This window comes from Notolepis coatsorum, assembly GCF_963971535.1.
Source record: "Notolepis coatsorum genome assembly, chromosome: 3".
Classification (NCBI taxonomy): domain Eukaryota; kingdom Metazoa; phylum Chordata; class Actinopteri; order Aulopiformes; family Paralepididae; genus Notolepis; species Notolepis coatsorum.
This window is the reverse complement of record NC_140167.1, coordinates 16,831,719-16,845,276: the sequence shown is the minus strand read 5'-3', so window position 1 is coordinate 16,845,276 and position 13,558 is coordinate 16,831,719. Positions and strand designations below refer to the sequence as shown.

Genomic DNA, 13,558 nt, shown 5'->3' with positions numbered 1-13,558 from the left:
ACGGCGCTCGGCTCTTGAGAGGAGAACTCCACTGCAGTCCGTCCTCTTGACACAGGGCGGGCCGCGTTTGACGCGCGGGACCCGGGGGACCGGTGGGGAGGGATGAGTTCACGTCCCACTGGTCCTCAGGAACCTGATGACTCATCCTGGCTCATCACTCTTTTTATGATCCAGCCTGAACATTGGCAGGGCTGGATGACCACGTTCACTTTATGATTCAGCCTGAACATTGGCAGGGCTGGATGACCACGTTCACTTTATGATTCAGCCTGAACATTGGCAGGGCTGGATGACCACGTTCACTTTATGATTCAGCCTGAACATTGGCAGGGCTGGATGACCACGTTCACTTTATGATTCAGCCTGAACATTGGCAGGGCTGGATGACCACGTTCACTTTATGATTCAGCCTGAACATTGGCAGGGCTGGATGACCACGTTCACTTTATGATTCAGCCTGAACATTGGCAGGGCTGAATGACCACGTTCACTTTATGATTCAGCCTGAACATTGGCAGGGCTGGATGACCACGTTCACTTTATGATTCAGCCTGAACATTGGCAGGGCTGGATGACCACGTTCACTTTATGATTCAGCCTGAACATTGGCAGGGCTGGATGACCACGTTCACTTTATGATTCAGCCTGAACATTGGCAGGGCTGAATGACCACGTTCACTTTATGATTCAGCCTGAACATTGGCAGGGCTGGATGACCACGTTCACTTTATGATTCAGCCTGAACATTGGCAGGGCTGGATGACCACGTTCACTTTATGATTCAGCCTGAACATTGGCAGGGCTGGATGACCACGTTCACTTTATGATTCAGCCTGAACATTGGCAGGGCTGGATGACCACGTTCACTTTATGATTCAGCCTGAACATTGGCAGGGCTGAATGACCACGTTCACTTGCAGCATGGCAGCTTCTTGAAGAAAACTTTTATAAAGTGCACCACAATGTGCAAAAAGATTTAAAAAAGATTTTATATTTTATATATATATATAATCAAAATACATTTACTTTGTGGTGCACAAGTCTTTCTTCGAAAAACTGCTATGCAAGTAAAGTTTATTGTTGTATATATTTAAACGTATACAATAGGGGTGTAACGAAGCATCGATTAATCGAAATGCATCGATTCTAATGTGACGATTCAACTGCATTGATTTGAAAATGTTAGAATCGATTATAATCTAAATTAATCGAGAAAAAGGAATAGAAGATTATTTTGCATCATCAAAAATCATGTTGTTTTTATTGTCATAGTCCATTCATGCTGAGTGAATCAGTTCCCCCAGCCACATTTGTGTATTCAAAATTTTTGGGAGAATTAACTGATAGAAAATGAGTCGAACATTAATCGAATTGTGGTCAAATGAAGAGATTTCATGATGCATTGAATCGTTGCCTGAATAATCGTAATAGAAATTAATCGTTGTGTGAGGTCGCATCGTTACACCCCTAGTATACAACAGTTAGTTCCAACCAAGTCATTTGATTGAACAAGAGGCATTCCATGAGTGCTGATAATCAGTATAACAGCACTGGGACTTTTAACTATAAATCACTCCGCCGCACAGCTGTTCTATTAATGTCCGCTAATTAGGCAACATTAACGCTTGTTACCAAAGCGACTGTCGGTCTCAACAAACTCTTTATTTCACTGGTTGCACAATAAATGGAAATTGTCCAGAGTAATGTACATGATGCAAAGCAGCTAGCCAGCGGTCACGTGTGTAGACCTATACACAGTAGCACGCTGTGCAGGAAAATGTGTGTGTTCAGGTTGCCTGGCAACCGTCCAAGTTCAAGAGCGCAGTTGTGGAAGAATTTGTAGGCGGAGCTAAATAAATGATTAAATAAACAAACAAACCATTTGTTTTTATTCTAATTGAGTGTATATATTCTACTACAATCCTGCACAATTGTACATCCCTGTCCTATATTCCATTCTATTGTATTTTTATTCTAATTTAGTTTATATATTCCATTTTCATTTTATTCTAATTGTCTGTTAATGTTGATGCACCAAATGACCAAGACAAATTCCTTGTATAAGATAAGATATTCCTTTATTGATGCCCTTGGGGAAATCCAGGCATCGTTGCAGCATGGGGGAGGGGGGGGGAGGAATCTGCAAGCTTACTGATTCTGACAATCTGTTGTCGCTTATTATTGTTAACTAATAAATTGCGATTATAGAACTGCTGTATAAAAGCAATATGACACTCGAGGTGGTGCTGTTATTCTCTATCAGCACGGCTGTGATTATCTTCGGTACACGGCCTGCGGCCTCGTACCTACGCCCCAAAAGCACTCGTGTGACATTGCTTGAATAGAAACCATCAATATAAAAATAAATCTTAAAAAGAGTGTCTTAAGGCGGTCAGGTGGCGTAGCGGAGATTGCGTTCGTCACCAACGCCGGAGACGCTGGATTCGCCTGTTCGAATCCAGCTCCGGTGTTGTCACCAGCTTGGCTGGCCGTTCACACTAATACAATTGGCAGTATTAGAGGGTGGGAAAGCTGGCGGGGTGGGTCCGGGTCGTTGTAAACAGCGACTCCTACAGTTCGGTCGGGGCGCCTGCTCAGCGCGGATAGGATCTAAGTGGGATAGTGTGATCCTTCCACACGTTACACGCTCTCAGTGAGAGTCCGCGCTGCCAGGTGAAAAGAAGCGTTGATTGGCTAGACGTGTGTCGGAGGAAGCACGTGATACTCGTGATAGCCTCCACTCTCCCAGACCGACTGTGGGGGGTAAGTGCGCAGCGACCAGGAAGGGGATTGGGAATTGGCATAACGACTAACATTGGGATGGGAGAAAATCTGAGAAAAAGGAGGGGGAAAAAGATCAATAAAATAAATTAAAAAAAAGTGTCTTAAAAGGGAATACAGGGGGAAAATATCAAAAGTGGAAGAAACACTGTTGGCAATTGTTGTGAAGGATCAGATTAAACCGAATATATATATTTATTTATATATATATATTTAATAGTATTTGTATATCGTTTGATATCCCCTGTATATTCCTTGTACAATATGCACTGAATATCCCTTTAGTCTACTAAACAGCCCATAATAGTTTCATTCTACCATTGGACGAGAACCTGGCGCCAGCAGCCATACCCCTAGGTTCAAGTTCAATCGTGCCGCCCAACATGTCGTGGCAAGCCCGGTTCCGCGTAGGAATACGTCTGGCGAAATACGAATGGTACTATTTGTTCACAGCGCATATATATATGGCGCAAGTAAAGTAGAACTTTCTTTTAGTCCATTAGTTCTTTACCCTCCAACCGAGTAACAGACGCGAAGCCTCACCCACGACGCACGTGTGGTGCAGTAAGGCCTACTTGGCCTCAGAATAGGCATTGAGATATCGTGTGGATTAATAGTTGAATAGTCATAGTTTGGCACTATACCGTCGAGTTGGACGTATTCTATTAAGCTAATAATAGTCTAATTATGTATGGTGCATCGTGCGGTTAGAGTTATAAAGTTATCAGTACCCCCATTGTTCCTGACGTTATCTGGAGTCTTAACCAGGCTGGGCAGACCACTAGTGGTGCTTGCATCCGAGGAGCTCCGGGCCAGGACGAGGAGACCTGTACATTGGATTACTCTACCCGGACGACGGCGAGCCTTCCACGGCTTGGATTATGCTTTGGGTGCTTTGATTATTCCATGGATAACGGCCAACACTGCGGAGTGTTGGAACTACCCCCTGGAGAGGAGTCCAGGTGAGACGGCGCTCTACACCAGTGAGGTCGCCTCACGTCTCTCCGTTGTGGACCGGCAGCTACCGTCCACCAGAGGGTCCAGCTGTATTCATCTGCGGACCGAGGTTCTGTGGGCACCGTGTTCAAGACTTTGAATTCTCCCAAGAAATCGTCGGCCAGATGGGATACCGCCAGCGGCTTCTCTAACCCCCCCCTCCTACTGTCTTACAACCAGCGGGACCCCCCCCCCCCCCCTTAGTGTATCCAGCTATAATCATTTAAGTACCATCGCTATAGTTTCCTAAAGAACCAGGTTGTATACTTACTCCCTGCGTAACCAGAGATTGGACATTCAATGTTGATTTACCTACGAATACTCATTTGCCATACAAGTGCATTTCAAATCATAAGTGTAAACAAGTGAACGTTGTATATACCTTTTGCTATATTAAATATTCGATTTGTACATTTGTGTGGACTTCGTTTCATCAGGTGGGAAAGTGTTCATCATATTTATATCATGTACTGGATGGCCAGAAGTTAAAGTACAAGAGGTAGTGGTTTAATAATACCATACTTAACAATACAGTCAGGGAATTGTACCCCTCAGTTACAGCAATCATTAAAATCAGTACAAGAAGCACATCTTTTAAAGGTAGTTTTTCCACGAGGACATTTGAAGGATCGTAGTGATCCAACAGACCAAGGCTTCTGGAGGCGGGTCATTCCGCAGTGTCGGAGCCCGATGTCGTCCCTCCGCCCGCTCATGTGACGGCCAGGTGGTCACGGCTGAAAAGACCCAGCGAGTTGTTTTATGTCTGGCGCACACAAAGGGAGTGGCACAAGAAGCCCGAGCGTACAGTCTGTTTAACTAACCTCGACCCACACATCTGTGAAGGGGCACAATGGACCCCCGAGTTCTCCCCGCTCATGGGTGCTGTCGCCATGGCGATAAGATTGAACTTGGTGTGGGGGCTGAATAGCGAAGCGGATGAAAGCGAGTGCCCCGGGCCCCCAGTCTTTGGTGAGAGAGAGAGAGAGGGAGAAAGAGACCAAAACATCAGACCGTCTGACTCCCTGAATAACATGAAAGAGGACGAATAACGTTTGTTTTCTGCACAATTTTAATCTTCCCTTCTCGTCTCTTCTCTTCTTCTCTTCTCTGATCTTTTCTTCTCTTCTTCTCTGCACTTCTTCACTCCTTTTCTCTCCTCTTCTCTCATTTTCGCGGCACTTCTTCTCTTCTCCTCTTCTCTTCTTTGCTCTTCTTCTCTGCTCTTCTTCACTCCTTTTCTCTCATCTTCTCTTCTCTCCTTTTCTCTGCACTTCTTCTCTTTTCTTCTCCTCTTCTCTTATCTGCTCTTCTTCTCTGCTCTTCTTCACTCATTCTCTTCTCTTCTTCTCTGCTCTTCTCTTCTTCTCTTCTCTGCCCTTCTTCTCTGCTCTTCTTCACTCATTCTCTTCTCTGCTCTTCTTCTCTGCTCTTCTCTCCTCTCTCCTCTCTTCTTATTTTCTCTCCCTCTCCCTCCCAGGGTAAACGCGTGTCCCAACGACTGTTCGGGGAGGGGGAAGTGTCGCGTCGGGAACTCCACGGGCTCCGTGTTCTGCGAGTGTGAGGCCAACTGGAAGGGCGAGGCCTGCGACGCCCCCTACTGCGTGGCCGACTGCGGCTTCCCGGAGAGAGGAGAGTGCCTGACGAGTGCCAAGACCTGCCTCTGCAACGCCGGGTGGCAAGGTGGGCAAAGGAGCTGCCGCTACCAACGCTGTCTGTCACTCCATGTGCTGTCTGTCTGTCACTCCATGAGCTGTCTGTCTGTCACTCCATGTGCTGTCTGTCTGTCACTCCATGTGCTGTCTGTCTGTCACTCCATGTGCTGTCTGTCTGTCACTCCATGTGCTGTCTGTCTGTCACTCCATGTGCTGTCTGTCTGTCACTCCATGAGCTGTCTGTCTGTCACTCCATGAGCTGTCTGTCACTCCATGTGCTGTCTGTCTGTCACTCCATGAGCTGTCTGTCACTCCATGAATGAATGAATGAATGAAAACTTTATTAACAGATTGCAGAATGGGTACAGTGCAGTACAGCTCAATACATACAATTGTTAAGGGGATGCAGACCAGAGAAAGACTTTCGTCTTGTTTACATCAGGGTCCCCCATTTCCAATTCATCGTAACATATATGACATACATGACATACAGATAGACAGTACTGCTACATCTATACATTTATGACATACCAGATTTACAATTACAGTACTGTATTTGTGATACAAAAAGAGTCCAGAAAGAAAAGAGTATATACATTAGGCGTAGAAACTGTACATTGGATTGGGTAGGTGGGGGTGGGACTGTACATTGGAGGTGGTTGGGGGGGGGGGGGGGGGGGGGGGGGGTAGGAGTGGGGGGGGGGGGGGTGTTGGCGGGGGTTGTGTTCGGACATTTACAGGGGCCAGTTTCGAGTTGCAGTCTCCCTTAGGTGTTTTTTGAGAGTGTTTTTGAAAGTGGGTAGTGATTCACATTCCTTTACAGCTTTGGGTAGGGCGTTCCACATTGATGTGGCATAATTGCGAAACGTGTTTAGTCCCTTGTTTGAGCCGAATCTGGGTTTAACATGATTTGTGGAGCTCCCTCTGGTGTTGTGATCGTGGTATTCACTGACCTTTGGGAAGTATTTAGTCATGTACATGGGTACCTTGGTCGTGTAGTGTATCTTGTAGACCAGGCCCATTGCAAGTTGCTGTACTCTGTCGTCTACTCTAAGCCATCCTAGGTTGTCAAAGTGGGCAGGGGTGAGGTGGGTTCTAGGAGTAAGGTCAAGCAGTAGTCTGACCAGTTTGTTTTGAGATGTTTGTAATTTTGTTTTTAGCGCCTTTGAGGTGCTTTGGTACCATGAGGTGCAAGCATAGTCGTAGTACCCTTGAATGAGTGCTCCTGCTAGAGTCTTCAGGGTATTCTTGTTTACCAGTGAGGAGATCCGGTACAAGAAACGAGTTCGTTGGTTGACTTTTTTTATTACATTGGATGCCATTTTGTCACAGGAAAGATTTGCCTCTAGGATGGAACCCAGGTAGGTAATATCTTCTTTCCTTGTGACAATATTGTCACCCACTGTAACTGAGAAGCCGTCGGTCTTGCTGAGTTTGTTATTTGAACCGAAGAGAATGGACTCTGTTTTGCCCATGTGTAATGATAGTTTGTTATCAGCGAGCCATATGCAGATTTTGCTTAGTTCTGAGCTGAGGGTTTTTTCAACCTGTAATTTGTTCTTGTCAGAGACCAGCAGGGCTGAGTCGTCCGCAAACAGGAACAAGTTGCAGTCACAAGCTGACGACATGTCATTTGCATAAATTAGGAACAGTAGCGGACCTAGTATGCTTCCTTGTGGAACACCACAGTTTACTGTGAGGGGGGGGGATAGGGTACCGTTTACCTCCACCATCTGCTCTCTCCCCTCCAGGTAGGATTGCATCCAGCTCACTGATAGACTATCAAAACCAATTGCTTTTAGCTTGTCAATCAGAATGGTGTGATTGACAGTGTCGAAGGCCTTTTGTAGGTCCAGCATGACCATGCCGCAGTATTTGCCCGCGTCCACCTCTTGTTTGATGTGGTCGTTTAAATAGAGAAGGCATGTGTCAGTGGAGTGGGATGTTCTGAAGCCAGATTGGAATTCGTAGATTAGATTTTTTTCCGCAAGGTATTTTTCGACCTGTTCGTATACAATTTTTTCCATGACTTTCGAGATGGAGGTAAGGATAGAAACAGGGCGGTAGTTGCCTGGGTCTAATTTACTGCCTTTTTTGTGCAGAGGGGTCATTCTCGCATTTTCCATGTACTGTCTGTCACTCCATGAGCTGTCTGTCTGTCACTCCATGAGCTGTCTGTCACTCCATGAGCTGTCTGTCACTCCATGTGCTGTCTGTCTGTCACTCCATGTGCTGTCTGTCTGTCACTCCATGAGCTGTCTGTCTGTCACTCCATGAGCTGTCTGTCTGTCACTCCATGAGCTGTCTGTCTGTCACTCCATGAGCTGTCTGTCTGTCACTCCATGAGCTGTCTGTCTGTCACTCCATGAGCTGTCTGTCTGTCACTCCATGTGCTTTAACCACACAGGGTCATTGGGGCCTTTAGACCTGTACTTATTTATTTATTTATTTTATTTTATTTTATTAACCTATATGACCAGGTAAGTTATTAAAAGAACAAAAGGCACAGCTTTTAGAGCAGTGGTCAGCAATAGGCGGCCCGCTGCCCGAAATCGGCCCGCCAGCAATAATATCTGTCCCGTCAGATTATTTTGAGAATATGATATTTAGGCCGGAGACTGTCGCATGCTTTCCTCCGACGCATGTGCAGCCAGCCGGCAGCCAGCCTGGCCGCGCAGATTCTCACTGGGAGAGTGTAACGTGTGGGAGGCCGCACTACCTCTCACCAGATCCTACCTTCGCTGAGCAGGCGCCCCGACCGAACTGTAGGGGTCGCTGTCCACAACGCCCAGGACCCACCCACGGCTCCCCTCCCCCTAACTCAGCCAAACGAGTTAGTATAGCGATCAGCCCGAGCCAAGGCAATGCTGACTCTCCGGGAGTCGAGACCGCAGCCTCTTGCATTGGTGACGAGCACAATCTCCGCTACGCCACCTGACCGCCCGATGCATGTAATTCTATTAACGTTATTGTGTGTTGTAGCTATGTTATACATTCTGGGGGGGGGGGAATGCATTAAATAGATTGGATGTTGTTGACCACGGTTGTTAGTTGGGTACTGTCATTGTATTTCGTTGGTTAGCTATTTAGCTAATGTTGATAGCATTGAATCAACGCTAGCTGGTGGCTACAACAAATTCTCACAAGCTGGCATCGTAAAAAAAGTGCGTCCTAGTAAATAATTTTAGGTTTGGTTTTCTCATAGCCGTGAGTAATCGATCAATCGATTACTCACGCCCACCCCTAGAACAAAGCAAAACTAAACAGCCACAGCAGGCAGGCAGATACAGGTGCTAGTTTAGGAGCAGTGTCGGTATAAATGTCCATCATACTATCCTTGAAAGCTGATTTGGAGATGAAATCAAAAGCCTTCTCATCAAGTAAACAATGGTAAAATGGACTGCATTTACTGTATATAGCACCTTTATCCAAAGTGCTTTACAACCTTACATTCACCCATTCACTCACCCATTCACACACCGAGGGCGAAGGGGTTGCTCATCGGGAGCAGTTAGGGGTTAAGTGTCCTGCTCAAGGACACTTCGACACGCTGCCCGGGGGAAACCGGAATCGAACCGGGAACCTTCTCATTACCAGACGACCGCTCTGCCTCCTGCACCAGTCTCCACCAAGTAAACATTAGCTTGTCTTCCAAGAAGGTTCTTGTGGATTCTTCTTGAAGGGATGAGGAACAAACCAAAAAGAAACTTTAAAAATATATACAGAACATTGCTGATGAGACAGAAAAAAAATACTTCAGCTTCTAGCCTTCTTCATTCCTTCAGGAAATATTCATACCCTATAGAGCGCCTTCTCCTTTGTTACAACTATTAGTTTCAGGAAGTTCTCCATTTCCATGGTCCTTTGTTCTTACGGACTTGTTTGTGCTGCTGGCGGTAGCGCAGCCCGGAGTGGGCAAGATCCAGGTACAATAACTACACCAGGAAGCCGACTCGGCACGAAAGGAACGCAATTAAAGAGGAAGAATAAAAGTACGAGGGTCACAACGGCTACTGTGGTTCTAGAATCCCCAAGATAGAATTCGGCGAAAAAACAAGCTTGTGGTCACTAATGGGCCCAGATATCAGCCGCAGTGTGGCCTGAGGTGAGAGCCGACACGAGACCCGCTGAGCCCTTGGGTCTGATCTCCCAGGCCGCTTGGTTGCTAAGTGTTCCAGTAAGCAGCTGCCTAAATACTCCCACCTGGCATCTTTTACACCTTCTAGGCCTGGATTCCCCTGAAGAGCCTTGGTGCTGAAGCACAGAGGTGGAGATTGTGCTTGTGGATATAAATCTTTCAGCTCCAGCTTTAGAGCAACGTTGTACACAAGCCTTAATTTGAACGGGGGGTGATGGAGCAGGTATGTCTCAACTAAATCAAATATATATATATACACATTCTTTATTTAATATATTCCCCCATGCATAGATGAATCCACTACAGTGTTGCCAGATGGGACATGTAAAATGATTGTCCCAGAGGCTTAAAATGATCGTTTCAATTATCAAGTCATAACCAATAGAACATACTAGGCATTTAGAGGGCAAAACCAGTGGCACAGAAGGCAAAACCAATGGCACAGAAGGCAAAACCAATGGTACAGAGGCCAAAACCAATGGTACAGAAGGCAAAACCAATGGTAAAGAAGACAACACTGAGGGAGAAGCATGAGTGTAGCTTCGTCTTGCATCACCGCTGTACTGTAGTGTGTGTGTGGACATTCCAGGTCCTTCTCGGTCAAAGATCTCTAATGAATATTCATGAGAGGGACAACCACTCAAGGAGAGAGAGAGACTGGTGAAAGGCCCCACTGTGATCAGTCCCGTAAACCTCTTCAACAGAGCTCATACAAATTAAATGATTTAATCCTTGTTGGCATTATGGTGATTTTATCAGGCTATTCTCTTGCACTCCACACCCTCTTTAACAAGAGCGTCAATCTCCTGCTGTAAGAAAATACATTAACACTAGGACAGCTGGGCCGGTCCTGTGACTGTTTTTGAATTTTAGAATTCCAATTACGTGGAACTAAAAACAGATACAACGCCCACCTTCCTTGACTTGTTGTGTTAGTTAAACGTCTGTTAGAATAATTTGGGGGGGGGGGGGGTGCATTAAATAGATTAGATGCTGTTGACCACGGTTGTTTCTGTCAAATGACCACCTCCTCCCACCCCCCTCTCCCTCATTGGGAGCTCAGAGGAGGACAGATGCACTGATGGTGTCAATGGTTGCCCACTCTGTGACTTTTTGTCTCTTTTGTGGATAAAACAATACGTTACTGTGATGCAGGAATGTGTGAATGTTTCAGTAGCTTAAGCAGCTGAAAACACCTCATCTCAGTATCTCATCTCTCCACACCACCTCTCTCCTCTCTCCCCACCACCCCTCTCCCCATCTCCTCTCTCATCTCTCTCCACACCTCTTCTCTCATCTCCTCTCCCCATCTCCTCTCGCCTCTCTCCTCATCTCTCTCCACATCTCCTCTCTCCTCATCTCCTCTCTCCACACCTCTCCCCATCTCCTCTCCTCATCTCCTCTCTCCCCACCACTTCTCTCCCCATCTCCTCTCTCCACACCTCTTCTCTCCCCATCTCTTCTCTCCTCATCTCCTCTCTCCACACCTCTCTCCTCATCTCCTCTCTCCACACCTCTTCTCTCCTCATCTCCTCTCTCCACACCTCTCTCCTCATCTCCTCTCTCCACACCTCTTCTCTCCCCATCTCCTCTCTCCACACCTCTTCTCTCCCCATCTCCTCTCTCCACACCTCTCTCCTCATCTCCTCTCTCCTCTCTCCACACCTCCTCTCTCCCCATCTCCTCTCTCCTCCCAACGTCCCAGGTCGTCAAATACTAACGCTTTGATGCCTTCATTTACCTGCCCGTTCCAGGATTTATAGATATAATTTATATTAAGATATTAAAGGAATATGATTTATAGATATCCATATACATTAACACTAGGACAGCTGGGCCGGTCATGTTTTTGAATTTTAGAATTCCAATTACGTGGAACTAAAACCGATACAACGCCCACCTTCCTTGACTTGTTGTGTTAGTTAAACGTCTGTTTTAGACGTCTGTTAGGGGGGGAAATGGGGGGGGGGGGGGATGCATTAAATAGATTAGATGCTGTTGACCACGGTTGTTTCTGTCAAATTACCACCTCATCCCACCCCCCCACCCCCCCCCACCCCCCACCCCTCTCCCTCATTGGGAGCTCAGAGGAGGACAGATGCACTGATGGTGTCAATGGTTGCCCACTCTGTGACTTTTTGTCTCTTTTGTGGATAAAACAATACGTTACTGTGATGCAGGAATGTGTGAATGTTTCAGTAGCTTAAGCAGCTGTTTGCTCCACACCTCAGCATCTCATCTCTCCACACCACCTCATCTCCTCTCTCCCCACCACCCCTCTCCCCATCTCCTCTCTCCCCACTTCTCTCTCTACACCACCTCTCTCCTCTCTCACCACCACCTCTCTCCCCATCTCCTCTCTCCTCTCTCCACACCTCTCTCCCCATTTCTCTCCTCTCTCCACACCTCTTCTCTCCCCATCTCCTCTCTCCTCATCTCCTCTCTCCAGACCTCTTCTCTCCTCATCTCCTCTCTCCACACCTCTTCTCTCCTCATCTCCTCTCCTCATCTCCTCTCTCCACACCTCTTCTCTCCTCATCTCCTCTCTCCTCATCTCCTCTCTCCTCATCTCCTCTCTCCACACCTCTTCTCTCCTCTCTCCACACCTCCTCTCTCCCCATCTCCTCTCTCCTCATCTCCTCTCTCCAGACCTCTTCTCTCCTCATCTCCTCTCTCCACACCTCTCTCCCCATTTCTCTCCTCTCTCCACACCTCTTCTCTCCCCATCTCCTCTCTCCTCATCTCCTCTCTCCAGACCTCTTCTCTCCTCATCTCCTCTCTCCACACCTCTTCTCTCCTCATCTCCTCTCTCCACACCTCTCTCCCCATTTCTCTCCTCTCTCCACACCTCTTCTCTCCCCATCTCCTCTCTCCTCATCTCCTCTCTCCAGACCTCTTCTCTCCTCATCTCCTCTCTCCACACCTCTTCTCTCCTCATCTCCTCTCCTCATCTCCTCTCTCCACACCTCTTCTCTCCTCATCTCCTCTCTCCTCATCTCCTCTCTCCACACCTCTTCTCTCCTCTCCACACCTCCTCTCTCCCCATCTCCTCTCTCCTCCCAACGTCCCAGGTCGTCAAATACTAACGCTTTGATGCCTTAATTTACCTGCCCGTTCCAGGATTTATAGATATAATTTACATTAAGATATTAAAGGAATATGATTTATAGATATAATTTACATTAAGATATTAAAGGAATATAAGGGTGGTCAGGTGGCATAGCGGAGATTGCGCTCGTCACAAATGCAGGAGATGCTGGGTTCGAGCCCAGCTCTCTGCGTTGCTACCAGCTTGGCTGGTCGTTCATACTAATACAATTGGCAGTATTAGGGGGTGGGAAGCTAGTGGGTGGGAATCTGGCGTTGTGGACAGCGACGCCTACAGGTCAGGTCTCGGCGCTTGCTCAGCGGGGGCAGGACTTGGTGGAGATAGCGTGCCCTCCCACGCGTTACACTTCACCAATGAGAGTCCTCGCTGCCAAGTGAAAAGACGTCACTGGCAGTCGCTGCACGTATTGGAGGATGCGGGCGATCGGCTTCGGGACGCCCTTGTACCGACTCGTAGGAGAACATGCGTACAACGACCAGGTAGGGGGGGGGGACGGGGACGGGAGAAAAACAGAGAAAAATTGGAGAAAGAGAAGGTAAAAAAAAAAGATATTAAAGGAATATGATGTATAGATATCATTTATATTAAGGAATATGATTAATAGATATAATTTATATTAAGATATTAACTCAACGCTTTATCCAATGGAGAATAGGACTTATTTGCGAGTGCTTAAAACATATAAAATATAATAGCAATAGATCTAAATAACACGGTGATCGTCAATGAGTTGCTTCCAGTCAACATGCACGAAACAGATCATTTTTTCATACATACATTTCCATTTTATACCGTGATGAATATCAATATATTTCTAGGGCGTTCTGTCTCATCTCAATAAATCGTTTTCAAATAAACGCTAGATTATCGATAGTATATGTG

The 13,558-nt window shown here is 46.7% G+C and overlaps 1 protein-coding gene across 1 annotated transcript in view; it reads left to right on the top strand.

Moving 5' to 3' along the window:
- atrn (attractin) overlaps positions 1–13,558 on the top strand; it is a gene marked incomplete at its 3' end in the record, with an annotated part of 181,716 nt that overhangs the window by 63,382 nt on the left and 104,776 nt on the right. Inside the window, exon 5 of the mRNA XM_084309803.1 lies at positions 5,255–5,457. Within this exon, the coding sequence (XP_084165929.1) occupies positions 5,255–5,457 (203 nt within the window). The remainder of the gene's footprint in view (positions 1–5,254; positions 5,458–13,558) is intronic.